Here is a 26,591-nt window from a genome sequence, read left to right as displayed (position 1 = left end):
GCCGAGATGTTCCATTAAGTTATTCTCGCTGTTTTTGAGCCAGGTCTCACCTAATCTGAACTTATACCTTTAGATTTTTCCTGCCTAAATGTCAGTGAAATTCATTTTTGTTGGATGGGACCCCTTGTTCAAGTTGGTCAAGATCTTTTGGGTAAACCTTCTCCCTCTTTCTTGAAAACAGATGGAAGAGGAAAGAGATGGTGAACCTCCAAAGCATCTTTCTTAAGGAATTATGGCTTTGTAGAGGGACTCAGTGGCTAAGATGCTGAGTTTTTCAATCAGAAAGTGTCAGCAGTTCAGCGGTTCGAATCCCTAGCGCCGCGTAACGGAGTGAGCTCCTGTTCCACGTCCCAGCTTCTGCCAACCTAGCAGTTCGAAAGCATGTAAAAGAGCAAGTAGAAACATAGGGATCACTTTGGTGGGAAGGCAAAGTGCGCCTTCGGCATTTAGTCATGCCAGTCACATGACCACGGAGACATCTTCGGACAGCGCTGGCTCTTCGGCTTTGCAATGGAGATGAGCACCGCCCCCTAGAGCCAGAAATGACTAGCACGTATTATATGCCAGGGGAACCATTACCGTTACCTCTCCTGTTCCCATTGCCAAAGAGATGCCCGTTACCTGCTTCCCAAGCTCGGAGCCCTTCAAAAACTCGTCTACCGAAGCACCTCTTCGCTTGACCCTAGGCGAGTCGTAGCCGTCTTCTTCCTCATCTGAGTTGGTGTACTGCAGTGCGTTGCTCCTCTCTGGAAACGCAGGCCTCCTCTCCATCTGCGAGGCCCCAGAAGAGAAGAGAGAATGAGAAACGTGACTCTCTCTAGGGCAGGGGTCCCCAAACTTGGCAACTTTAAGACTTTTGGACTTATAGAAGAAATTGTCAAAGAACAAATAGAATTTGAACCGGAATTATTTATGCTAGGAATGTTTTAAAAGAACCATGATAAAAAGATTAAGTACTTTGTATTACACATATTAACGGTGGCTAGGTTACCTTATGCACAATGTTGGAAACATTAAGAACATCCCCCCCTGACGAACTGCTAATTCAAAAAAATGTTGTCATGTGCCGAAATGGACAAATTGACCCTAGAACTAAAGGCCAAAGAAGATTCGGAATATTATAAAATTTTGGGTATGTGGTATGATTGGCTGGAAATTAGACAAATAGAAAACAATGAAAGTTAAAATAAGTGGATGACAGATAAATGAATATAATCGCACAACAATGTATATCAAGGTATAACACACAAGAGATAGAGATGTATAAAATGAATGTTACAGTACTGTTAATGTTATGGTTATTTTTTTTCTTTTCAAAATGTAAAAGAATTAATAAAGCTTAATTTAAAAGAAAAAGACTTGTGGACGTCAATATCCCAGAATTCCCCAGCTAGCATACAAAATTCTGGGAGGTGAAGTCCATGCATCTGAAGTTGCTAAAACTTGAAAATCCTACTCTAGAGCACCATCCCTGCACAAAGGTGCAATTAACAACAGCAGACTTGGGGGTGCCCTAAGGATCACTCTTGGGGTGGAAAGTGGGGGGTTCCCCTAAAGCAGAGGTCTTCAAATTTGGCAACTTTTAAGACTTGTGGACTTCAACTCCCAGAATTCTCCAGCCAGCAGAGCTTATACCTATCATCTTGTAAGCGATTGACAAATCAAATAAATAAATAAAGTAAAATAAGACTTCAAGGTTCCCCCAATTAGCATTCACCCCTCTTTGCTAACCCTTCCCGTTCCTCCAACCCCCACTTTTTTCCCTCCCCCTCAAAAAAAACCCTGGCCTGTCAGTGGAGGTAAAGCAGTGGTGGGATCCAATTATTTTTACTATTGGTTCTGTGGGTGTGGCTTGGTGGGTGTGGCAGGGGAAGGTTACTGCAAAATCCCCATTCCCTCCCCGCCCCACTAACCTGCTTTCCTGCTCTGTTCTCCTGCGCAGGGCATTCAAAGGAGACCCAGCCGATCAGCTGGGACTCAATGGGAGGCAGAGAAGAAATGGGAGCAGGGCCAGTCAGAGGCGATATTTGCCGGTTTTCCGAACTACTCAAAATTTCTGCTACCGGTTCTCTACAACCGGTCAGAACCGGCTGAATACCAACTCTGAGGTAAACTGACTCTCGAACCTATTCCCGTGAACGAAACCCGGCATGCAGCCCAAACTAGACTTGGGAAAAGTTGCCTCGTGGTGGCCAGAAGCCGCAACTCTGCTCACCCGGTTGCTTTCGGCTGCCACCCTCTGAGCGGCCTCTCGTGCCATGGCCTTGGCGACGGTGTTCGGGACAGGGGTGCCCTGTGGTTGCGGAAGGATCCGGTTGGGCGAGGGCGACCGCCGCCCGTGAAGCGGGCTGTGGAAGTTGGGAGGCTCCAGGGTGTGTCCGTGGATGGGGGAGGCCATGCGGGTCTGTTCCCAGGCGTCGTCCCTTTTCCCGTGGGGACACAAGTGTTCCTCTTTGGTATCTGGGATACTGGCACTTGATAATGGCTTAGATTTGGGAGCTGGCTGAGGGTGAGGAGGCACCAGTAAGTCAGGTGGGATGGGAGCACTCAACGAGTCCATGGACTCCCCTTGGGCGGACTGGGTCCGGACAAGGACTTCTCTGGCATCCAGGCTCTGGATTTTGTTTAGCGCCACGGTGCTGTTCTCAGCGGTTGGAAACATCACTTCGGCCACCTGAAAATGCAGGGACAGATGCAAATACTTTAGGAACGGTAAAAGAGAATATTCGTAGCTCAGGGGTGGAAATGAAGGGGTCCTTAGTACTCTCTGAGTTTGGGGTTTTTCTTGCAGGCGTTTAGCCACCCAAAGAGATAACATTGTCAGTGCTAGAAGGGAGTGGGGTTTGCAAAGAGAAGGAGGAGGGCTGTGGGGTCCTTGGTGCTCTCTGAGGTCGGTTGTTTTCTTACAGATGTTTCATTACCCAACAAGGTAATATCATCAATGCTAGAAGGGAGGAGGAGGAGGAGGATGTTAAATGTTATTTTCAGATTCTGGCTGCACACAAGGTAAGTTGTTTTGATATGGGATGTCATGCCCCTTTCAGAGTCTGAACCTGCAGGGGAAGACGAGCTGGAACCGGAGCTGATGGCGATCGAGCGGGTGGCTTCACTGCCTTTGGAACAGAATGGGGAGGATCAGGCCCAGTCAGGCCAGGGCCTTTCAGGATTGGGACAGCTTGTAGGCAGGGAGGAATGGGGGGGGGCAGGATGACCAGCTGAGGTTAAGCAGTGAACATGTGAGACAGAGCTCAGGTGATGAGCAAGGACCGCCCCCTCCTGATCCCTGAGCATGGAGAGTGGAGAGAAGGCGAGAACAGCACAGACTGACTGACCTGACTACTCAGGAGGAGAGCACCCCACCCCTCTTCACAAGGTACACCTGGGGACTGAGACTTAAGGAGATGCTGTGGGGAGGGGCATTTCTCGGGAATAAAGGCTGAATTCATGGAGCGTTGAGCGTCGTTGCCGACAGCTGAACTTTCCTGGATTCCTTGAATTCTTTCTGGCTTTCCGGATGAATTGCCTTTCTCCTTTGCTTCCTGGACTCCTTGATTTGCCCTGCTGGATTTCGTTGCAGCCGTTGTGCTCACAGCGTTGTGCTGGACGACTTGCAGCCAGAGGCTGCTAGAGGTGTGTGTGTGTGTGTGTCTGTGTGTGTGTGTGTAAGAGAGAGAGAGAGATCACTGTCAACTCATAAAACATTTCTATGCTTGTTTTAGAGTTGCCATGAACAGAAGGGGGAGGTGAGAAATTTGAAAGAGCGGTCCAGCAGTTTGGAACTGAAAGTGCATTCCGTTCTTATCTTGCAAAGATTATAACTAAACTACCACAATTTCTGCCCCACAAATCTCTAATTGGAGAATGTGATTGATGACTCTTGGCTATGGACGTGTTTCGTTGGAGAATATGAATTATGATATACCCGGATGGGGGAGGGGAAACCAGGGTCAAGGGTGACAGTGAATTATGTGTCTCAGAATTGCCTTCACACAGGTCATGCCAACATGTTCGCTTCTATTAAATTCTTCGAAGTTTTTGAAGCTTGGCTCGAGGCTCATGGTTTAATTCGGGCAACTGCCGGAATCCTGACAGCCCCTTTGCTCTGATACGTGCGGGAAATGTGGGAGCATTTGGGAAAATTTGGAGCAATAAAGGGGCAGTTTGAAGGGCCAGCTGCCTGTGTTTCCTCTGTGCCATGCCTGGGTGATCACATGGGGATCCCAATGGGTCATTTGTTTGGTATATAGACCAAGATCCCTTCATCTCTTTTTATGATGATCCTAAACCTCTGCCCCTTTAGCAAATTTGGCTGTCGTCCTTGGATTATTATTATTATTATTTTTAAAAACCCCAACAATGTAAGGTTTCTCTAAGTAGAGACCTACCCTTTGACCTTTTGCATAAATACCATAGCCAGTCACATGGGCTCCGTTGGAGGTCCCTGCAGCGGTGAGGACTGGTGGCTTCCAAGAAACCAGGATAGTTCCTGGTGTTGGACCAACTTGAATTCGGATGTCTTGAGGGGGAGCTGGAGGACCTGGAATGGAACACAAGAAATATCTTACAGCTTCTTGTTTCTCTTCCTCTTGCTAATGAATCAAAATTCTTGGGGGAACAAATTAGGTTTTCCTTTTAAATCTAATATCTCACTTCCTCTCCTACATCCGCGGGATAAGAAAAATCATGAATTATCTTATAGCTTTTTCTTCTTGCTAACAAACCAAATTCTTGGTGGTACTCTATATCTGCTAGGTCTTTACCTTGACCTTACAGTGTATCGTTTCCTCTCCTAATCTCCTGGATTCATAGAAATCCTCTAATATCTTCTCCTCCTCCTCCTCATCTCCTGTTCTTCTCCTCCTCCTCCTCCTCCTCCTCCTTCTACCCTCCTCCTCCTCTTCCTCCTTCTCCTCCTCCTCTCCTACTCCCCTCCTCCTACTCTTGCTCCTCTCCTGCTTATCCCTTTCTCCTCCTGTTCCCCTCCTCCTCCTCCTCCTCCTCCTCCTCCTCCTCCTCCTCCTCCTCCTCCTCCTCCTCTTCCCAGCAAACCAAACACTTGGTGGTACAAATGCATCCATTAGATCTTTTACCTTGACCTCACTGCTTCTTCTCCCAAACCCTCGGGTTCTTCCCTGCTGCATTCAACCAACTCTAATACACCATTGTAAAAACTACACCACGCTGATCCTATAATATCTTGGACTAATCAGCTAACAGCCTTCTCACAAACCACTAAAACCACAAAACCTCTAACCAAGCCTGGTGCGTGATGAGAATGCATCTGGTAGTTTCTCCTTTGGCTTTGCAGGAAGTCAGCCAAAAAATTTCCTACCCATCCACTGAAGAGACCAAGCTCCGTTTTCAGTTAAATAATTGTGGGGTGGCCTTCCCAAGGGAGCCCCCTGCATTCACAAATATATTATCCATCCCCAAAGCCAAGACAGGCTTGATCTACTAGGAATGACATGATAGCAATATTCTGATTTCTCAGAGGCTGCCACAAAGAAGAAGGGGTCAAATTATTCTCCCAAGCATCTGAAGGCAGGAGAAATAATCTAGAAATAAGAAGAAATTCCCGGACAGTTAAAACAATTAATCAGTGGAACAAATTGCCTCCAGAAATTGTGGATGCTCCAATACTGAAAGTTTTTAAGAAGAGATTGGATAACTTCATTTGTCTGAAGTGGTGTAGGGTTTCCTCTGCCTAAACAGGGGTTGGACTAGAAGACCTCCGAGGTCCCTTCCAACTCTTGTTATTCCATCCTACTCTACTGTGGAGAATCCTAGTCCTTTGGAAAATTTTTAAAAAAAGCTTGCATTGTGAGCGCAGCCTTGCTCTTTAAATAAATTCACCGTCTGGAAATAGAAGAAGTGTGCTAGATGGAAGAGTCGCCTAAAAATAACGATGCAACTACGAAGGCGATGTATATTTCATGAGTTCTCTCAAGGTTTGGCAACCTCGTGGCTGAACTGAGCAAGCGGCGAGAACTTTCATAGAGAAGAACGTCCCAGCTGACTCAGCAACTTGCTTCAGAGACACAGATGGAGCCGCGGACAACTTCTCCACAACTTGTGATGCTAGACAACCGAACTCCTGATGGGAGACGCAGTCAGCCAACAAAGCGGCTTGATGGTTGAAATGAAACTCTACCATTTCAGACAAATGGTTGTCCAGTCTCTTCTTAAAAACTTCCAGTGTTGGAGATTTACAACTTCTGGAGGCAAGGAGTTCCACTGGTTAATTGTTCTAACTGTCAGGAAATTTCTCCTTGGTTCTAAGTTGGTTCTCTCCTTGATTAGTTTCCATCCATTGCTTCTAGTTCTCCCTTCAGGTGCTTTGGAGAATAGCTTGACTCCCTCTTCTTTGGGGCAGCCCCTGAGATTTCGGAACACTGCTATCATGTCACCCCTAGTCCTTCTTTTCATCAAACTTCTCTTGTTGTTAGTTGCGAAGTTGTGTCTGACCTACCGGACTCCATGAACAACGTTCCTCCAGGCCTTCCTGTCAGTGGTGGGATTCCATTTTTTTTTACTACCGCTTCTGTGGGCCTGGCAGGGGAAAGTTACTGCAAAATCCCCCTTCCCTCCCCACCCCACTGACCTGCTTTCCGGCTCCGTTCTCCTATGCAGGGCAACCAAAGGAGACCCAGCCGATCAGTTGGGACTCAATGGGAGGCAGAGAAGAGATGGGGTTGGCGGGGCCAGTCAGAGGCGGGATTGGCTGGTTCTCTGAACTACTCAAAATTTCCGCTATCGGTTCTCCACAACTGGTCAGAACCTGCTGGATACCACCTCTGCTTCCTGTCCTCTACCATCCTCCGGAGTCCATTTAAGTTCACGCCAACTGCTTCAGTGACCCCATCCAGCCACCTCCTTCTCTATCGTCCCCTTCTTCTAGACATACGCAATTCCTACAACCATTCTTCCTGTGTTTTAGCCTCCAGTCCCCTACTACATGGGTCCTTATCCAACAGGCTGTGGGCCACACTACCAGGTTGCGGCCTGGTCAGAACTTGGCAGTGGGAGAAATGGACAAATGCTCACTCAAAATGGAGCAGTGTGCGTGCGCATGCACCTGCCCCACACTAGACTGCCCCCCCGCCTCTCGCTGGGCCGCCAAGCTGGAATGGTTGGGGGCTGCTGAGCAACTGACCCCAACTGACTTTGTGAGACTCAAAGCAAGGTGTTTGGTGGTGCACTTTGAGATTGGTTCATTTCTTGCAGACGTTTCATTACCCAACTAGGTAATATCATCAGTGTAAGAAGGCAGGAGGAGGAGGGGAAGAGGAGGGAGTAGGAGGGGGGGAGGAAGAGGAGGATTGTGAGGTCCTTGGTGCTCTCTGGGATTGTTTTCTTGCAGACATTTCATTACCCAACTAGGTAATATCATCAGTGTAAGAAGGCAGGAGGAGGAGGGGGAAGACGGAGAAGGAGAAGGAGAAGGAGAAAGAGGAGGAGGACTTTGGGGTCCTTGTGAGCCTACCTGCTGGCAAGGTCGAAAATTCTACGAAAGCTTCCTTTCTCTCACGTTGCTCTAAAGGCAGCTGCCAGGGCATCTGATGGGGCTTGGCCAAAACTTTGACCTTGTAGGCCATGTTGGGTTTCAAGTTGAAAAACTGATACTTGTAGGTGGCGGCCCGGACAATGTCGAACTCCTCTTCGTTGAGGAAGATGACGTGGCTGTAGTTGCTGTTTGTGGGGAGCCAGGTGATCTCCGCCGAAATCTGGCTGACGTTGTCGACCTTAAGGTGCGAAGGTGCCACAATGACATCTTTCCCAACCAACAAGGTGCACTGCAGTTCGTCGGAATTGCCCCGGCTGGTGATGCTTTGAACGGAGACCCGATAAGTGCAAGTAGCGAGGTTCAATTTTTCTAGGAGAGCTTTAGTTTTGCTCCCCAAAGGGACGTTCGTACGTACTTCCTTGTCTACTAGAACGTTGTAGCTATGGATGGTTCCCCAACCAGGTGGCACGACTGGAGGTTCCCAGCCCACAATGACACTTTTGGCTAATTGTTTGATAAGGGTAATTTTCCTAGGGTAAGGCACAACGTTTTCTCCAATTTCGTCAATGTTCACATCCAGAGTTCCTGCACCGTTATTGAGGACGCCGGAGTCCAACTGGACCGGTAAGCTGATATCCTGGAGGCCTTCTCCTTCTGCCAGGTGACTACTGTGGTTGAGGACTTTCTGCTCTGGCTCACCGCTCAACCCGCTGGATAAATGAGACTCATCCTGCACAAAATCCACAAAGTTGGATGGAACCAGACCTCTCTGTCCATCTAGAAGTTCGCCTTGGGGAGAAAGAGATATGAGACAAGGAAGACACATACTAGCCGTGTTGCCAGAACATGAAGATCCTGTCCATCCCAGTTAAGAGTTATCTACTAATTGTTTGATAAGGCTTTTTTAAAAATTTAAGTTTTACTGTACTTTTTTCCTTGATATACATAGCCATTCCAATTATACAACCTCATGGTGTACTGGTTACATTGTCTCTTCCCCCCCACCTTCCATCATGTTATACATTCTAATTAAGACCGTCATACAATATACTCTCTCCATCATGTTATATATCCAATTGGTCATTATTATTTGCTTATTTCTACCGTATTACGCCATTACAATTCTCACTCTATGCATGCTATATTCTTGTACAATTTCATAATACAATAATGCAGTTTCTCACATGGTTTATTCTTATCACTGTATATATCTATTTTGTTAATCTTCTTTCCTCCTTTAGTAGATAGATGGAATTCTTGATTGGCCAAGTGTGATTGGACACACAAGGAATTTGTCTTGGTGCAAATACTCTCAGTGTACATAAAAGAAAAGATACATTCATCAAGAATCGTAAGGTACAACACTTAATGGTAGTCATAGGGTACAATAAGCAATCAAGTCATAGTACTATTCTCTTCTTCTATTACTCATCCAATTATACAATATGTCCAATGTTAGGTAGTCCTCTGATTCTTCCTTGATAAGGGTAATATTGTGAGCCACAGTGGCACTATGGTTAGAGTGCAATATTTCAGCTCCCAGAATTCTCCAGCCAGCTGACTGGAGAATTCTGGGAGTTGAAGTCCACAAGTCTTAAAGTTGCCAAGGTTGGAGACCCCTGTTCTAAATCCAATCCCTGCTCAAGACAGGAGCCTTATACCTTCCCAGTCAAATGGTTGTCCTGTCTATTTTTGAAAACCTCCAGCGATGGAGTGACCCATGACTCCAGGAGGCAAGCTATTCCACTGATGAACTGTTCTTACTGTCAGGAAGTTTCTTCTTAGTTCTAGGTTGGGCCTCTGTTTAATGATCTTCCACCTCTAACCTCTTCTCCTGCCTTCTGGTGTCCTAGAGAATAAGTGAACCCCCTCTTCTCTGAAGAACCCCTCCAGTACTGAAAGACTGCTATGATGTCTACCGTAGTCCTCCTCTTTTTAGACTTGAGAAGAGACTCAACCGTTCATTGCATAAACTAAGTCATGTGTTTAAGAGAATGGCCAGGAAGTTTCTTCTTATCTGAAGGGTGGAACTATTTCAATAAAGATATTTAAACCAAGGGTTCTGCTAGGCCACGCCCCCATCTCCAACACACCTTCAAAAAAGCCATCTTCATCCATATCTCCATATACGTAGAGATACTTTCCCGCAGTGAGAGGAAGTTCTGCCTCAGGGTTTTCATTTGGCCCATCAAACGGATTGTAACTGAAGGAAAACACAAGATTGTGGTTCGTTTTCAGAATCTTTCATAAGGAGGGTAAGGTAAAAGATTTTCCCCTGTCCATTCATGTCAGGGGGCAGTGATCACTTCCGTTTCTTGGCCAAGGGAGCCAGTGTGGTCTGAAGACCATTTCCATGGTCATGTGGCCAATATGACTGTACCCCAAAGGCACACAGAACGCTGTTACTGTCAACTAAAAAGATACTCCTTTGGTCTTTTTAGCTGCCAGAAAAAGGGAGTGGCAGGGAAAAACAAGACATTCTTGAAATGCCTAGATAATCACCTCAGCAGCCCAAAGTTGTCAGAGCATATAAGGAGGTTATTGGAGAGCATGATGGATGACTCTTGGAGACAGATGTGTCCCATTGGAGAAGTCACACCCAAGGGGTGGGGGAAAAATCAGGGTCAAGGGGGAAATGTATGACGTGACGCGCCAACATGGCAATTTCTAATAAACCAATTTACTTTTTCTGAGATGTGGCTAGAGACTTTTGATTTGAATGAGGGTGGATTTGTTGGAGCCCTGACAGCTACCTTCCCACAGAAGCGATACCTTCTTTAACTTAATCGACTTGCAATTGCATGCCCTTAAATTGCTTGGTGGGCAGGAGCTGGGGCAAGTAATGGGAGCTCACCCCATTGTGTGGCGCTTGGGTCTCGAACCTGGGCTCTCAGTTGACAAGCTCAGTGTTGTCTGAAGACCGTTTCCATGGTCATGTGGCCAACATGACTATACCCCAAAGGCTCACAGAACGCCATTACCTTCCCACCGAAGCAATACCTTCTTGAACTACTTTATCTACTTGAAATTGCATACTCTTGAACTGCTTGGTGGACAGGAGCTGGGGCAAGTAATGGGAGCTCACTCCATCCTGTGGCGTTTGGGTCTCAAACCTGGGCTCTCAGCTGACAAGCTCCGTGTCAAGTATGAAACTTTGGCAGCTACGTGCCTCTTCGTTTCAACTTGCCAGTAGAATAAGAGCGGAAGAGATTGCTTTAGAATGGGTTGGATGGAGAATTGAAACCTCCACGATTCCTCTGGAGACTGAGAGAGAACCTGAAACCTTTTCAAGGATACTGTAGCAGGTGTGAAGTTGAAGCAGATGGTTCCCATAACAAACTTACATGGGTACGTGAGAGGTTGTGGGTTTGGCTGGGGAAATTATTGTTTAATTCTGTGAACTGATGCCTGGGAACCTCCAAGTTAGTTTTGCTTCGACATTACCATGCAGTGTATTCAATAAACAAAATTTTCGGAAATGGAATAAACCTGGAGTTTTATTTTATTTGGATTCTGGAACTGGAGGACAACACTCAGCCTCTTTAATTACTGAGCCACTGCACCCCTACTCATAAAGAGAAAGGCACTATTAATAACCACCTGCATTCAGATATTGGAGTGAGATATTATTTTGGGCTTGAAGTCATGCAAATGTAATCATTGTGGCTTAGCGTTATGACTCAACTATTATGTCTTATTCAACATAACCTGGTTGGGGGGAAAAAAACAATTTAGCCTCATAGAGCAAGACAGGCATTGTCAGTTTTTGAAAGGAGTTGGGTCAGGGATCTTATCAAGAATTTAAAACTAGCACCAATGTAAGGTTGAAAGTGTTTATTGGACAGGCCGTATTACCTGTATCGGGCAATGCAAAGGTGGACTTTCCCCGAATACCTCTGCTTTGAGGTATTAGAATTCCGTTCGTTCTCCATCTGCAACAAGAACGTGAACAAGATATTTGGGGTGACCCAGGGTGGGATACAAAATAAACACAGTCACAAAAAAACAGGTGAAGCCCCTTTTATTCCTTCACTTCCAAGCTCCAAATATCCTTGACTAGAGACAAAAAACCTCCCACGTGAGCAGTTACGAAAAGGAGGAAATGCCGTTTAAATTATAAAGAGTAAAAATAACACAAACCAGACAAGATAAGGGCTGGAGGACATCCATAGATAACGGAACACACACTGGAAAGGACGCCAAATTCAGAGAGGAACCATAAACTAGAGATATTTCCATGCTTTGTTTCCAGCACTCGCCCTTGCGCATGTCCGTCCTCTTATTCAGTTGTCACAGCTGCAGCCTGAATCTCTCTCTTATCCTCTCATCCTTGTGTGCCCTAGGATGGAGAGGGGATGGGCCTGGGTCCTCCTCTGACTACTCAACCGGCCTCTGCCCTTCCCCAGCCTCCTCCACAACCTCCGGAGCCACACTTCTACTCCCTGCCGGCTGTTCCACCTCTCCCTCAGAGTCAGTCTTCACCAGGGGTATGACAATATTGAACAGGATGAGTCGTCCACCTACACACATTGACTTAACCCAAAATGGGATTCCTCTTAACATCAAAGAAACCCAAACGGTGTCTCATGAGAGATTAAGCATGTGCGAAAGTCTGAAGGCCATTTTATATATTTAGGAAAGTGATAATTTCAAAGACACAGAGAGAGATTAAACGCAGTAGCCCATGCAGAGGTGCTAATAAGGAATGGAAATGTGCAAAAATGAATTGCACTGGCCTGTCTCAGTCATGGTTGTCCCAAAGGTACTTTTTCAGGAGGCAACTGGACTTCCTTGCTTCTTCTTTTGAAGACCTGGATGACTGAGAATCTCGACAGACTTTTAGCGCTATACAATTTGGGACAAACACCCTCGGAATGGTGTGGGGGTAGAAATGGATTTCCAAAGGAAAACCATTCGCACTACTCAGGTGGCCCTGAGGACACAGATAAACCTCCAAGTGGCCTCAACGACCCTCTCAAAGGATGCAAATGACCAGCTGTCTGCAAGGAGTATAAATCCTTCCATTCCCCACCATCCAGTCAGAGCTGAAGAAGCTTCTTGGATAAGAAGGGAAACAGCACCACGGGCCACATGGTCCTCCTCCTCTACTCCATCACCTGACTCCCTTCTAGCACTGATGTTGTTACCTAGTTGGGTCACGAAACGTCTGTAAGAAAACCACCAAGCTCAGAGAGCACCAAGGACCCCACAATTCAACCCTGAGCTACACATGATTCTATCAGTTTGCTGTCTCCGTTATCATTCATTTTCAGCAAAGCCGCCTGCTTACAGGCAAGGAAGGAATATCATCTACGTACGTCTGATTCAAATCTGCATCTTGGGATGCTGGAGCGTGAGCGGATGAGGAAAGCTGGTTTGATGGAGAGTTGGTCCGGTTTGTCACCAGACAGCTGCAGGGGACGTGTGTACTCAGAGATCACAAATTGGCCTCGGGAGGGACTTTCATGATCTGCATGGAAAAAGCAACACACTATTGAATAGTTGTCCCATACAGCAATTGTAACTGAATAGGCTATTGAAATAACAAATGGAGGAACAATCTTGGGCAATTCTGAAATAACAGACACCATCTTTCTCATTGTTTGCAATGTTTGCCTATATTTATTTATCTTTAGCAACCAACTGGATTAAACCCAGAACTGGACAACACCCAGACTGAATAAAACTTTAAAACAAAACAAAGTACAGTTCAAATTAATATCTCCTCCTGTTCCTCTTCCTCTTTCTTCTCTTCTTCCTCTTCCTCTCTCCTCCCCTTCCTCCCTGTCTTCTTCTCTGCAAACTATATTCCCTTCCAACACTGTTTTTTTTTTTTGTCTTTTAATGATCCCGTAATCCTTTGCATGGGGGTGGAGTCTGGGAGACTGAATGGAGATGAGTGTTTACTGGCCGGATGCCCTTCCTGTTGCCAATGTGGAGTTTTGTTCAGCTGATATATTCTCATTGTGCCCAGAGAGAGAAATATCTGCCGCTACCTAGGATTGGACTCACAAGCCTCCTGATTGTGAGTTGAGAGCTCCACCTCTAGGCCAGTGCCACCACTCCTCCCTTCCAACACTGATGTTGTTACTTAATTGGATCATGAAACGTCTGCAAGAAAACAAACAACTCAGAGGACCCCGAGGATCCCACAGGTGAACCCTGAGCTACAAATAGTCTCTTCTATCGACGACCCAAACGTTTTTCTTTTTCTTTCATTTTTTTTAATGCTCTTGAGAATACGATCCCGAATATAACCCAATTCTATCAAAAGTGAAGATGGAAATAATTAACATTCTTGGGGTGGGGGGGAGGAACAAAGTGCGATATAAAAGCAAGAACAAGCAATACGAAACTCAGAAGCGGCCATGCCCCCAAAATCCGAAAGACTGGTAAGCAAATTCCAAACAAGCAGCTCAAAGAACGAATCACTCACGGAGAGAAGGATACTTCCTCAAAACAAGCAACGTGAAAAGAAAAACCTTCCAGTGTGACAGACTTATTTTAAAGGTCTCCAAACGCACGTTAACTGCTGGCACTTAAAAGAGCATTTATGCAAGGCGAGTCATACTGGTATCGATCCGTCAGTTATGAGCTCCACTAGATCCTTGAGTAAATGCATCTCACTGTCCTCCGTATTTAATTATAGTGATTGCCCGGGTTAAAACAATGCTCAGTTTCCCAGCCTCCGCTCCCAGTAGCTTCTGGGTTTCCATTTGTACAGCTGAAAACCAATCTGCCTTTGCTTTTGATTAGGGGATGACTGGAGGCTAAAACCTATGATGAACGGTTGCAGGAACTGGGTCTGGCTAGTCTAGTGAAGAGAAGGACCAGGGGAGACAGGAGAGCAGTCTTCCAGTATTTGAGGGGCTGCCACAGAGAGGAAGAAGGGGGTCAAGCTATTTTCCAAGGCACCTGAAGGCCAGACAAGGAATAATAATGGATGGAAACTGAACAAGGAGAGATTCAACCCGAAAATAAGGAGGGATTTTCTGACAACGAGAGCAATCAACCCATGGAACAGAAGTTGCCTTCAGAAGTTGTGTGAGCTTCATCACTGGAAGCTTTCAAGAAGAGACTGGACTGCATACCACCAGAAAGAGAAATAATAAAGAAAATAATGGCTTGTGCAGAATCAGATAGGTTGACTTTACAATTGAAAAATAAGCGGGGAATCAGCTTACTATGAAACATGGAATAAGTTTTATCAATGGCTACAAAAAAGAAGGGAAGGTCGGAGGGAAAAATAGACAGAATGAATAGAACCAAAAAGCAAATACAGTATTAATAATAGGAAAGTTAATGGTTTAGCAATATCTTTGTATGTATGGTATATGCGACGCCAAAATGGCAGCACCGTTGTATATTACAGTTGTAAACAATAAAGATATATTTTTAAAAAGAAGAATAAGAGAGTGGACTGCCATCTGTCAGAAATGGTGTAGGGTCTCCTGCTTGGGCGGGGGATTGGACTAGATGACCTACAAGGCCCCTTTCAACTCTGTTATTCTGTCTGTTCTCTTAATGTTTGTTCCCCGGATCGGTACAAACACCAAAACAAACTATATGTCTCTTTTGAAGCCAATCAACATGTCCAGATGTGCAATTCAGAATTCTAAACCAGTGTTCCTCGACCTTGGTGACTTTAAGATGGGTGAACTTCAACTCCCAGAATTCCAGCCTCTAAACAACATGTCCCCCCAAATAAAGCGCTGCTCTTTAGTGGTTTGTTTAGACTGAATTTGGCACGTTTGTTCGCCTTATCAAGTCTCCCCAAGGACTTGTTGCTGGATGTAAGCTGTCTCGGGGCTGCCTTTTGCAATTGACTGATTATCAGTGCAGATGGTGTTCAAGTGGTTATTATGAGTGAAAATCCTAACCAAGTAATTATTGAGGTAGCATCTAAGAATATAGGCAATTCCGAGCATGGTGATGGCTTTTATTCTGTATTAAAACTAACACTGTCAAGGATACTAAGAATTGTAGGATAAGTATAATGGGAAGGATAGGCGGATTGGAAAAAGCTGTTTAAAAATTCATCCGGGTAAAAAAATATCTCCATACAATTCAATTTTAACTTCTATTTTTCTTACTGTAACTGGCTAAATTCCCCAGAAACAACCTTTTGTCTAGATAGAAGATCACATTTAAAAGTACTGCAACTATCAAACTGTCAAAAGTACTCTGAGTCATTAAAATAATCCAGGCAACCATAGCCACTCAATTTCGATATGACTCTTAAAAATGATTTAGACATATGACATGTTTTTCCTTTCCGAAAAACCTTGTTCCTCTCTGTTACATGAAAGCTAACAGTTCTGTTTCTAGTTCCACAGCCTGTCACTTCCTTACATCACACAGAGATCAACCAGAAGAGAAGTTCTGTAAATCTGAATTCCATCCAGGTTTTTCCAGGAGAAGAATAAAACGAGTCTCCCAGCCGGATGAAGTTGATTTAATTTGGTGTCTGCAAGTTCACCCCAGGGTAGAATTTACAAAACATTCTATAGGTTACCTGAGAGGCAGTTTTAGAAATTTGAAGCCAATCACACAATTGAGAACGTACATTTCTCCATTTCCTTGGAGACAACCTGGAGAAGATGATAACCACACCTTAACTATTTCGCCTTTATTTCAGCACAGGTGAACAAACGATTGACCTACAAACATGGATCGTGTTTATCCTCTAACAACACCAGCTGGGGTGCCCCAGAGGCGCTCTTGCCAACATGGCATTTCCTTTTGCCACAAGGTATTCTCCTTTCTTTTTTTTCTTTTAATTAAAAGGATCTTTAGAAAACATTTAGAAGGATAAGGTGTCCTTCTGAGGTCAGATGACCTGATGTAACGGTATGTGAGAATGACCACATGACGGATGAAAACCAGAGATGCTGCCTAGGAACATTCAGTTAAGGAACCACTTAGCCCTCGTCTGGATAACGGGCAAGGCAAGAGGTTCAGAAAGGAACCACACACACACACCAGTTTCCTGGAGAGTAAAAGGGAAGGTGGGGAAAAATACTTTCAGTCTTGCAGGAATGTATTAATGTAGCCTTAACATAAAGATAAACTTAGTCCTTCTGGTTGGACTTCTGGTCTGGACTGTTATAATGGGTATGTGGGAAAGACCTTGGGAGAAGGAGGGAAGGAGGGAGAAATACTAAAAAGGAAGGAAGAGAGAAATACTGTCAGTCTTGCAGGAATGTGTTAATGTAACCTTAACATAAAGGTAGACTTAGTCCTTCTGGTTCAGCTTTTGATCTGGACTATTGCAATGGGTATGTGGGAGAGACCTTGGGAGACCGGGAGAAGAGATGCTGCCTAGGAAAAGTCAGATAAGGGACTGCTTAGCCCACAGATGGGTAACAGGCAAGCTAAGAGGCTCAGAAGGGACGCTCCCTAGTTTCTAGGGCTGTAAAGCTTTGTGGGAGAGACCTTGGGAGACAGGGAGAAGAGATGCTGCCTGGGGGATGAAGAGATAAGAGACAGCATAGCCCAGAGCACCATAACAGGTGGAGAAAGAGGCTTAGAAGGGACCCTCCCTAATTTCTCAAGGTGTAAAGCATGTGGCTATAATGGCATGTGGGAAAGACCTTGGAAGACAGGGCCAAGAGATGCTGCCAGGGGGATGATCAGATAAGAGACAGCATAGCCCACAGGTGCAAAATGGGTGGAGAAAGAGACCCAGAAGAGACCCACTTCCTAGTTTCTCAGACTGTAAAGGAGACAGTGGTAGATTTGTACTTTCAGACTTGTAAGATTATATCAATATAGCCTTACAACAAAGTAGAATTAGCGCATTGAGTTGTGTTTCTTGTCTGATCCACCTGGTAAGGTTGACCCCTCTCTTCCTTCTTACCTTGACCCAAAGAGGCGGCAATTCCGTTCATTAATTGGGCTAAAGATTTGCCAGGAGAGCCAGGAAGAGCCGAGGAGGTCAACAGATTAGTACCTAGAAGATCGAATTTCCCAGTTTGTTGCCGAAACTTTTCCAGTTCCTTGGACAGGAGGTTGAATTGCTCACTCTGCGTCCGGCATTTCTCTTCGAGCTCACAAACTTTGGCCTGGGCAAACAGAGAGGAGGAAAGAACTGCAAGACTTGTCAAAGGGCAAAGGTACATCGAGATAGCAAAAGATGGCTATGTTTCCTACTTCCGCCCTGAAAAATTTGGCCATTTCCTGTCCAAATCCTTCCTGGGAACAATCCATACAGACAAATGGAATAGGCTAACATGGCAATCTCTAATTGGGGGTTTGAAATGTTCCGTGGCCCTTTGTGACTATCAGTGGGGACATGCAGATTTGAGATCTAGCAGAGTTGTGTCAGAAGTTTAGAATGTCAGAGTTGGAAGGGGCCTTGGAGGTCTTCTAGTCCAACCCCTATTCAAGCAGGATTCAAGTCTACCATGCCAGACAAATGGCTGTCCAGCCTCTTCTTAAAAACCTCCAGGGACGGAGCGCCCATCATTTATATGATTTATGTTAATTTGTCCAGCTCATTATAGAACACAGAATAACAGAGTTGCAGGGGACCTAGAGGTCTTCTAGTCCAACCCACTGCTGAAGGAGGAAAGCCTATACCATTTCAGACAAATGGCTGTCCAGTCTCTTCTTGAAAGCCTCAGGAGATGAACCACCCACAGCTTCCAGAGGGAAGCCCTTCCACTAATTGTTCTCACAGTCAGGACACGTCTGCTTCATTCTAGGCTGGGTCTCTCTTTGTTAAGCTTCCAGTGGTTACTTCCTGTCCTTCCCTCAGGTGCTTTGGAGAATAGCTCAACCCCCCCTTCTCTGTGACAGCCCCTCAAGTACTGGAAGGTTGTTATCACATCATCCCCAATTCTTCTCTTCATTACACTGGACGTACCTAGTTCCCTCAATCGTCCATTGTATAGTTGAGCTTCTGGGCCTCTTATTTTCTTTGTGTCTCTATCTAGGACTAAGTAGTTTTCTAAAGTTGTTGGGGAAGCCACATTTGCCTTGAAAAAGAACTTCCAATTCCATGCAACTTCCTCCTGAACAACGTCCCTGATCTCCATGAAAGATCCATGAATTCCGACTATTGTTCCAGGGGATCTAAGATGGGACAAATATGAAGTGCTAGAAAAAGGCGTGGCCTGGAAGCTGAAATGGGTCTCTGCTATAGTCTCTGCCCTTGCTCCACGTGGACGGAATGTGCTAGAAATGGCCGAAAGCATCCTCCCTCAATGGTGGGTGAATGGTAGCCCCCTTTTGTGGCCTGTCAGCCACTGGCCCCTCCAGCAGCCGAATCAGAGGCGGAGGCGTGGGAGTCAGGAACAGCATCAGGGCAACCTGGGAGCTTGGGGGGTGGGGGGAGAGAGGGAATGGAACTGGCAGAAAGAGAGAGCGGGGGAGAGGCAGATCCTGGGCTGTCCATCAGCCTTCAGATGGAGAGTCAACAGCCCTCAGGTCTGGAGGTGGCTGATGAGGAAGAGGAGGAACAGCTGGGTCCAGTGCCTGACGCACGAATGTGCAGAAGGCAGAGGAGAGGAGAGCAGTGGAAATCTATGGGCCGGTCCTTGGGATGGAAGAGCCACCACTGCTAGCGAGGCCCCAGCCTAGCTCTGAGGATAAAAGGCAGTGGGTGGAGATGAATAGATGACAGACAGACTTGTTACCCTGCAAGATAAACTTCTTGCCAGAGCCGCCGGCATTCCTAATAAAGGAATCTTTTGAGTTCACATCAGAGGGTTTGTGGTGTTTGGGGAGATGGGTCAGAACACACCCCAAACCACTCTTGTACAATTGCTACAGGCTCCACACCTTTCCATTACCTGTCTAGATGAAGCCCTGGCAATTTCAGGAAGTCTTCTATCCATGTTCTAACCAGGTCTGGCTCTCCTAAACATCTTTCAAGGTTCATCAAAGTCATCTCTCTTAAGAGTTGCCAACTGCTCAGGGTTCACTACAAAGCCCTGCAGCCAAACTCAAGATCCTTCCAGAATCTCTTCTGGCTAGGGCAGGGATAGGCAACCTTAAACACTCAGAGTCACAGAAGTCCTAACCAGAAGCCCCCCGTTCAATTCTGGAGCCGACCGGAAGTCTGGTTCCCCCACCACAGAGTGTCCTCCAAGCACGGTGTCCTTTTTTCATCTGCTGACCGGAAGTTCGGTTCCCTCACCACAGTCTCCCCCTAGCGCAGCGTCCTTTTTCCTCTACCTGTCCTAACCTAAAGCCCTATCAATGGTGGAACCGACTGGCGACAGGGAGTCGCAACAGGGGGATAAAAGAGCCGCATGAGGCTCCAGAGCCGCGGGTTGCCGACCCTTGGGCTAGGGTTAGGGTTAGATCCCCTACTGTACATTCAGACAAACTCTACAGACAGTCATGAGACACTTTCTACTTTGCATGGAGAACAGTTTTGCACGGTTTTTCCGAGGCACACTCTTCGGATTAGTGGCCAACCTGCCAGAACGTCTCCAGAAGATATCAGTGGAGCATTTTTGCCCTGGAGCATTTTTGGCCTGGAGGTTTATGGGCTGAAGGATTTCCCGTTTGCTTGGACATCCCCACCAAGCCATGCACCAGGATTTGCATCAAGCAATTCGACATGCTTTTTTTTTTTTTTTTTTGATAACAATCGTGTTTAGGGTTCCATGCAAAGGTTCCATGCAAATGCCAAGGGCATTTGGCAAGGGGCAATTTGGAAGAGGTTGGGTAGAAGAAGACCCCAGAGAAGGTTTTTTTTCCCTCCTCCCTCCCTCTCCCCTCCATCTAAAAATACCTGCATACTGTCCAAAGTGATCTGGATGAGAAGCAAAGCAATACATAGAAGAAAGAAAAAAAACAAAAAAAAACAAAGACACAGGATGGGAAAAAAAAAAGTTGTGCGTTAAAAGAAAGATTTACAAAAAGCCAAAACACAGCCAAACAACAGACAAATCCTCTACAAAGCAATACACATATTGAACCTGTTCTATGCTGCAGGTTTGAAATTGTTTCAGAGCTTCTGGAATTGTTCCGGTTTGTCTTTCTTTCTTTCTTTCTTTCTTTCTTTCTTTCTTTCTTTCTTTCTTTCTTTCTTTCTTTCTTTCTTTCTTTCTTCCTTTCTTCCTTCCTTCCTTCCTTCCTTCCTTCCTTCCTTCCTTCCCTTTGCTTCCTCCTTTCCTTTCCTTTCCTTTCCTTTCCTTTCCTTTCCTTTCCTTTCCTTTCCTTTCCTTTCCTTTCCTTTCCTTTCCTTTCCTCTCCTCTCCTCTCCTCTCCTCTCCTCTCCTCTCCTCTCCTCTCCTTTCCTTTCCTTTCCTTTCCTTTCCTTTCTTTTTCAATTTAGGTGCTGCCCATCTGGTTGACAAGCTTTCAAGGCGTCTTGGGAAACATGAGTTTGGACAAAATCTGGGAAAGTCTCAAAGGCTTAACGTTTCCAGGTCCTCACCCAAATATAGACCCTCCTGTTATCTGAAACCAAGGCTGGTGAGAAACGCAGAGAAAAGGGCCATGCAAACCCTGAATTTGGACCCGATGGGCGGAAACGACAGCATCACCTTCCCTGCACCCCCTTTTGCTAAAAACCTCCTGAAGTTGGGAAAAGGCAGGTGCTGGAATTTCACAACTCCATCCAGTGCAGCAAACACAAGCTTTGAAACCAGTTTTCAGCAAGGAACATAGATACGCCCACTAGTACACTTACCACGCTTTAAAAAAAAAAGAGGGGGGGGGGAAGAGAAGGGGAGGGGAGGGGAAAAGCATGCGCCGAAAGGAATATATTTCGAGGGCGGGGAGAAAAAAATCAATATGGCTGCCGATTTGCAATCTCGGCGGGCCAATTAAAGAAACATATTTGGGAGAAAATTTAATGGGCTCCCAAGCTGGGTCAGATCGATAAGGAAATCAGCAAGGAAGGAAACATGGCAGATGAAATTGGAATTGCAAAACAAAAACAAAAAAAAAGGGGGAAGAGGTGGGATAAAGAAAAGAAAAAAGTCATTTACCCTAATAAGAGACACCCCCTACAAAAACCTCCCTCTTGGGACCGAACTAATTTCCTTTTGCAAGCACCAAAAATGTTTGAGCCGTTTGGACTTTTTGCTTTTTTTTAAAACAAAAAAAAAAGAAAAATCGATTTCAATACATTTGGCGGTAACAGTAAAACACACAGGAACGTTTTGCTGATAAAACTCTTATCAGTTTTTTTTTAATCTACAACACATGGTTGCAGCAGTTCACAATCTTATTCTTAATGATTCTCTATATTCATTGATCGTATAGTCTTACGTTCATCACTTTTGCAAATTTTATCAAATCGTATCATTCTGTTGGTTACTGACAAACTTATACTTAATTTATATTATCCAATATTTATCCCCTTTTTAATATTGCTTTTGCCACCATTATATCTATCTATATATTTCATGCACATCCTTCCCTCTAACTTCATCGCATTTACATGAATTATATTTTCCATCTTATTTTCATTTGGCCAATTATATAAATCAATACCAATATAATCTCTTTTTTTCTTAGTACTCTATACTATGTTCATGTACCTCACTACCTTATATAGATAAGTCACAAATTATATAATCCATTAAAATATTGCCTTATTTTGTGTGTGTGTGTGTGTTCTCTGTCAGATTCCACATGGTATTTCCTTCCCCATATTAAATATTATATATGCAGGATTCCAACAGTTACTCCAATTAAATAATGAGCCTTGAGCCACACTCCCAAAACTAAAAGGGATTTATTAGAAGTTATCATTTTACTTCCTGCATTTGCCTGAGTGTAGCCGATTCTGCGACACTTAATTCACTGTCATCTTTGATCCTGCTTTTCCCCCCAAACCCTCTGGGTGTATCATCCAGAGAAAAATGTCCATAGCCAAGAGTCATCAGTCATGCTCTCCAGTTAGATTTTTGTGTGGCAGAAGCTTCAGTCATCTAATCAGTCTCTGAAGAAAATATGAATGGAATGTACTTTCGATTCCACACTGCCACTGGCTCTTTGAAACTCCCCCCTCCTTTCTGTTGACAACTGTAAAATGTGTATACAAAATGTTTTATGAGTTGACATATGTGTATGTGTGTGTGTTTGTGGAGTTGATGTTTGCAGATTGGTTGGCTTTTTCGTAAGAAAGTGGTTGAGGTACTGGCTGTGTGTCTGTCAGCCTCCTGTATTGTAACAACCTGGGTAATGGGCTGTGTGATGACCTTCTGAGTTCTATTGTTGCGGATGGCTGTGATGTATCCTGAGCAGATGGCTGTGATCACCAGCTGCCACACACCCCGACCCCCAAACTAAGCAAACTGAGACACACCATAAACATATAGCCAGACCTCAAACTCGGAGCCAAACCAAAACCCGGAATGTTACATCACAGCCATCCGCTCAGGATATCACATGACGGAACTCAGGAGGTAACACCACAAAACCTCAGGATGTTGCAACACAGCCAACGACCCAGGAAATTACAGCACAAGACCCAGGATGTCACAACAATAGAACTCAGAAGGTAATCACACAGCCCATTACCCAGGTTGTTACAACACAGGAGAATGATAGACACACAGCCAGTACCTCAGCCACACAGGTTCTTACAAAAAAGCCAACCAATCTGCAAACATCAACTCCATCAACCAATCAAGAAATAACAACACAGCCAACCAGCCCACTTACAGCAGAACCAGTACACCACACCTCCCCACCAGTATTTATAGAGAGACAGCAGCTCCGATCACACTTTGCTCGCACAAGCACGAAGCCGAAAGCACTGAAGATGGTGAGTGGGACCTCGTCAAAATGTTGCCAAGATACTCTCAATCTTACACAGGAAAAGACCCAAACATGCCAAGACCTGCATACCTGCACCCCTGAAAATCTACGAATATATATATATATATATATATATATATATATATATATATATATATATATATATATATATATATATATATTTTCTGAGGTTCTCGCGGGTATTTGTATGTGATCTTTGGTTGTTGGGTTTTCCCGCGTAAGATTCGAAGTATCTAGGCAGCGTTCGATGAAGTCTCATTCATCATCTTCAGGCTCTGTCTCCGGCTCTGTGCTTCTCATTCACTCTGAGAAGCACAGAGCCGGAGACAGAAGCCTGAAGATGATGAATGAGACTTCATCGAAACGTTGCCTAGATACTTCAATCTTACGCGGGAGAAACCCGAACAACCAAAGATCCATATATATATATATATATACATACATACATACATACATATACATACATATATGTTTGTGTGTGTGTGTGTGTGTGTGTGTGTGTGTGTGTGTGTGTGTGTGTTTTCTTAAGTTTTCGTGGGTACTTACATGTATGGTATTCAGCTTTGTTCGGGTGTTTTCCCGTCATTGTAGTTGTGCTTTTAAAGTTGCCGAAACATTGCTACAACTTTAAAAGCACAACTATAATGACGTGGAAAATACCAACAAAGCTGAATACCATATATATATATATATATATACCATATACATATATACCATATATATATACCATATACAAAGCTGAATACCATATATATATATATATATACCATATATATATATATGGTATTCAGCTTTTTGTATTTTCACGTCATTATAGTTGTGCTTTTAAAGTTGTAGCAATGTTTCGGCAACTTTAAAAGCACAACTACAATGACGTGGGAAAACACCCGAACAAAGCTGAATACCATACATGTAAGTACCCACGAAAACTTAAGAAAACACACACACACACACACACACACACACACACACACACACACACATATATGTATGTATATGTATGTATGTATGTATGTATATATATATATATGGATCTTTGGTTGTTCGGGTTTTCTCCCGCGTAAGATTCAAAGTGTCTAGGCAACGTTTCGATGAAGTCTCATTCATCATCATCAGGCCTCTGTCTTTGGCTCTTGCTTTTCAGAGTGATGTGAGGTTGCAGCTGACAGTCAGACTGACAGTTAGAAAGAAAAAAGCAGCTGCAACCTCACATCACTCTGAAAAGCAAGAGCCAAAGACAGAGGCCTGATGATGATGAATGAGACTTCATCGAAACGTTGCCTAGACACTTTGAATCTTACGCGGGAGAAAACCCGAACAACCAAAGATCCACATACAAATACCCGAGAACCTCAGAAAACAAATATATATATATATATATATATATATATATATATATATATATATATATATATATATATATATATATATATATCTCTCTCTCTCCACAGGGTGCTGCAACAATCGTAAGTTTGAAAAACAATCATACATCACTTTTTCCCCGTGCCGTTGTAACTTTGAACAGTAACTAAACAAACTGTTGTATGTCAAGGACGATCTGTACTTAGAAATGCAGAGATTACATGCATCTCCAAGTGGCGAAGAAAACATAAAAATTGGCCTTACCTCTAGCAGCTGGATTGCTCCCTCATGTTCTTTCTTTGCCTCAACCTGAGCCTAAAAAATAAAGAGGAAAAAGGCAGAACGATAACTTTATTTTGCTCGCCGATAAATTTTGTAGAAATGATGCCATCCCAAAGGTGCTTTTTTTTCCCCCCAGAGGCCACTGGACTTCCTTGTTTTTTTTTCTTTGAAGACGTTTCACTTCTCATTCAAGAAGCTTCTTCAGCTCTGACTTGGATGGCGGGGAATGGAAGGATTTATGCTCCTTGCAGACAGCTGGTCATTTGCATCCTTTTAGAGAGCATTGAGGCCACTTGGGAGGTTTATCTGTGTCCTCAGGATCACCTGAGTAGTGCAAATGTGTGTGGAACCTTCTCGGAACTGCTGAAAGGAGTGTGTTGTAGATTGGAGATAGATGATGTTGTATCCCTCCCCCTCTATTGAGAGGGGGCTACTAATCTGCACTACTATTGCTATTAATCCTCCCTTCCATCCACCGCCTCCCACTTGTGACTGTATGACTGTAACTGTGTTGCTTGTATCCTTACGATTTATATTGACTGTTTCCTAGTATGATTTGATTGCTTATTGCACCCTAGGACTATCATTAAGTGTGGCACCTGATGATTCACGACTCTTGACGAAGGTATCTTTTCTTTTATGCACACTGAGAGCATTTGCACCAAGACAAATTCCTTGTGTGTCCAATCACACTTGGCCAATAAAGTATTCTCTTCTCTTCTCTTCTATCCCTTATTCTATTCTATTCCATTCCATTCCATTCCATTCCATTCCATTCCATTCCATTCTATTCTATTCTATTCGGACATAGATGGCCCCTTTGACACCTCTTTCAAATCAGCGGTCCCCTGTGTCCAAAACGTGGACTTTGCCATCTTCGAAAGAGCGGCCTTTGTCTTTTAAATGCAGATGTTCTGCTGAATCTAGTCTGGATGGGTTTGTTCTCCTATGTTCTGCCATGCATTTAAGAAGGGGTTGTTTTGTTACCCCAATGTACAGATCTACAATATACAGATGGCTCACTGCATTGTACTCAAACCCATGCAAATGACCAGCCGTCTGCAAGGAGTATAAATCCTTCCATTCCCCGCCATCCAAGTCAGAGCTGAAGAAACTCCTTGGATGAGAAGCGAAATGTCTTCAAAGAAAACCCCCAAAGTCCAGTTGCCTCTTGAAAAAACAGCACCTTTGGGGCAACCATGACCTGGAGGACTGAGAATCTCCGCACACAAATGATGCCATTGTTTGTGGCATCTTCCAAGCCGAGTTTTGAACATTTTTTCCTGTCGCTCAAACAAGGGGAGCGATTTTCAGGAACTTGGCAGTCATCGTACATCATAAATATCAAAGAGTCTTGGACCGGATTTGTTTTGGCAAAGCATTTTCAGGAGATTTATCAGATGAAATACCTCCCTTAAACATTCACCTGCAATTGGAAGTGGGTCGATTTAAAGGGGGGGGGGAATCAGAAGAAAATTCTATGCGATGTTTCTCGTACAGATATTAAAATTTTTTTAAAAGGGTGGGGAATCAAAGAGAAAAGAAATAACTTCAGTGTTCTTTCCCCATAAAAGACGTTCTCCAAACATCATCAGACAGATGGTAGCCCTTGGCTTGCAACCATATTTGGCGCCCTAATTTCACTGGCTACGCAAGGCGGTCATTTTATGACCTTTTTTTTGCACATTGGTGC

At 44.5% G+C, this 26,591-nt stretch overlaps 1 protein-coding gene across 9 annotated transcripts in view; it reads right to left on the bottom strand.

Moving 5' to 3' along the window:
• RIMBP2 (RIMS binding protein 2) overlaps nt 1–26,591 on the bottom strand; it is an 85,553-nt gene that overhangs the window by 18,154 nt on the left and 40,808 nt on the right. For 3 of the 9 annotated variants that reach the window (XM_087913459.1, XM_087913455.1, XM_087913458.1), the window contains exons 6-15: nt 24,881–24,931; nt 20,250–20,270; nt 17,364–17,568; nt 12,823–12,974; nt 11,360–11,436; nt 9,598–9,707; nt 7,484–8,293; nt 4,386–4,537; nt 2,216–2,674; nt 622–771 (exon numbers count right to left, since the gene is read on the bottom strand). In XM_087913459.1, coding sequence (XP_087769585.1) covers nt 622–771; nt 2,216–2,674; nt 4,386–4,537; nt 7,484–8,293; nt 9,598–9,707; nt 11,360–11,436; nt 12,823–12,974; nt 17,364–17,568; nt 20,250–20,270; nt 24,881–24,931 — 2,187 coding nt within the window. Of the gene's footprint in view, nt 1–621; nt 772–2,206; nt 2,675–4,385; nt 4,538–7,483; nt 8,294–9,597; nt 9,708–11,359; nt 11,437–12,822; nt 12,975–17,363; nt 17,569–20,249; nt 20,271–24,880; nt 24,932–26,591 lie in introns of all 9 variants that reach the window. The other 6 variants (XM_087913454.1, XM_087913456.1, XM_087913457.1 and 3 more) reach the window with 2 other exon arrangements.

The sequence above is a fragment of the Pseudonaja textilis genome, chromosome 15, assembly GCF_049901715.1.
Source record: "Pseudonaja textilis isolate UNSWEBS1 chromosome 15, rPseTex1.2, whole genome shotgun sequence".
Classification (NCBI taxonomy): domain Eukaryota; kingdom Metazoa; phylum Chordata; class Lepidosauria; order Squamata; family Elapidae; genus Pseudonaja; species Pseudonaja textilis.
The sequence above is the reverse complement of the archived record's forward strand: the minus strand, read 5'-3'. Positions and strand labels throughout refer to the sequence as shown.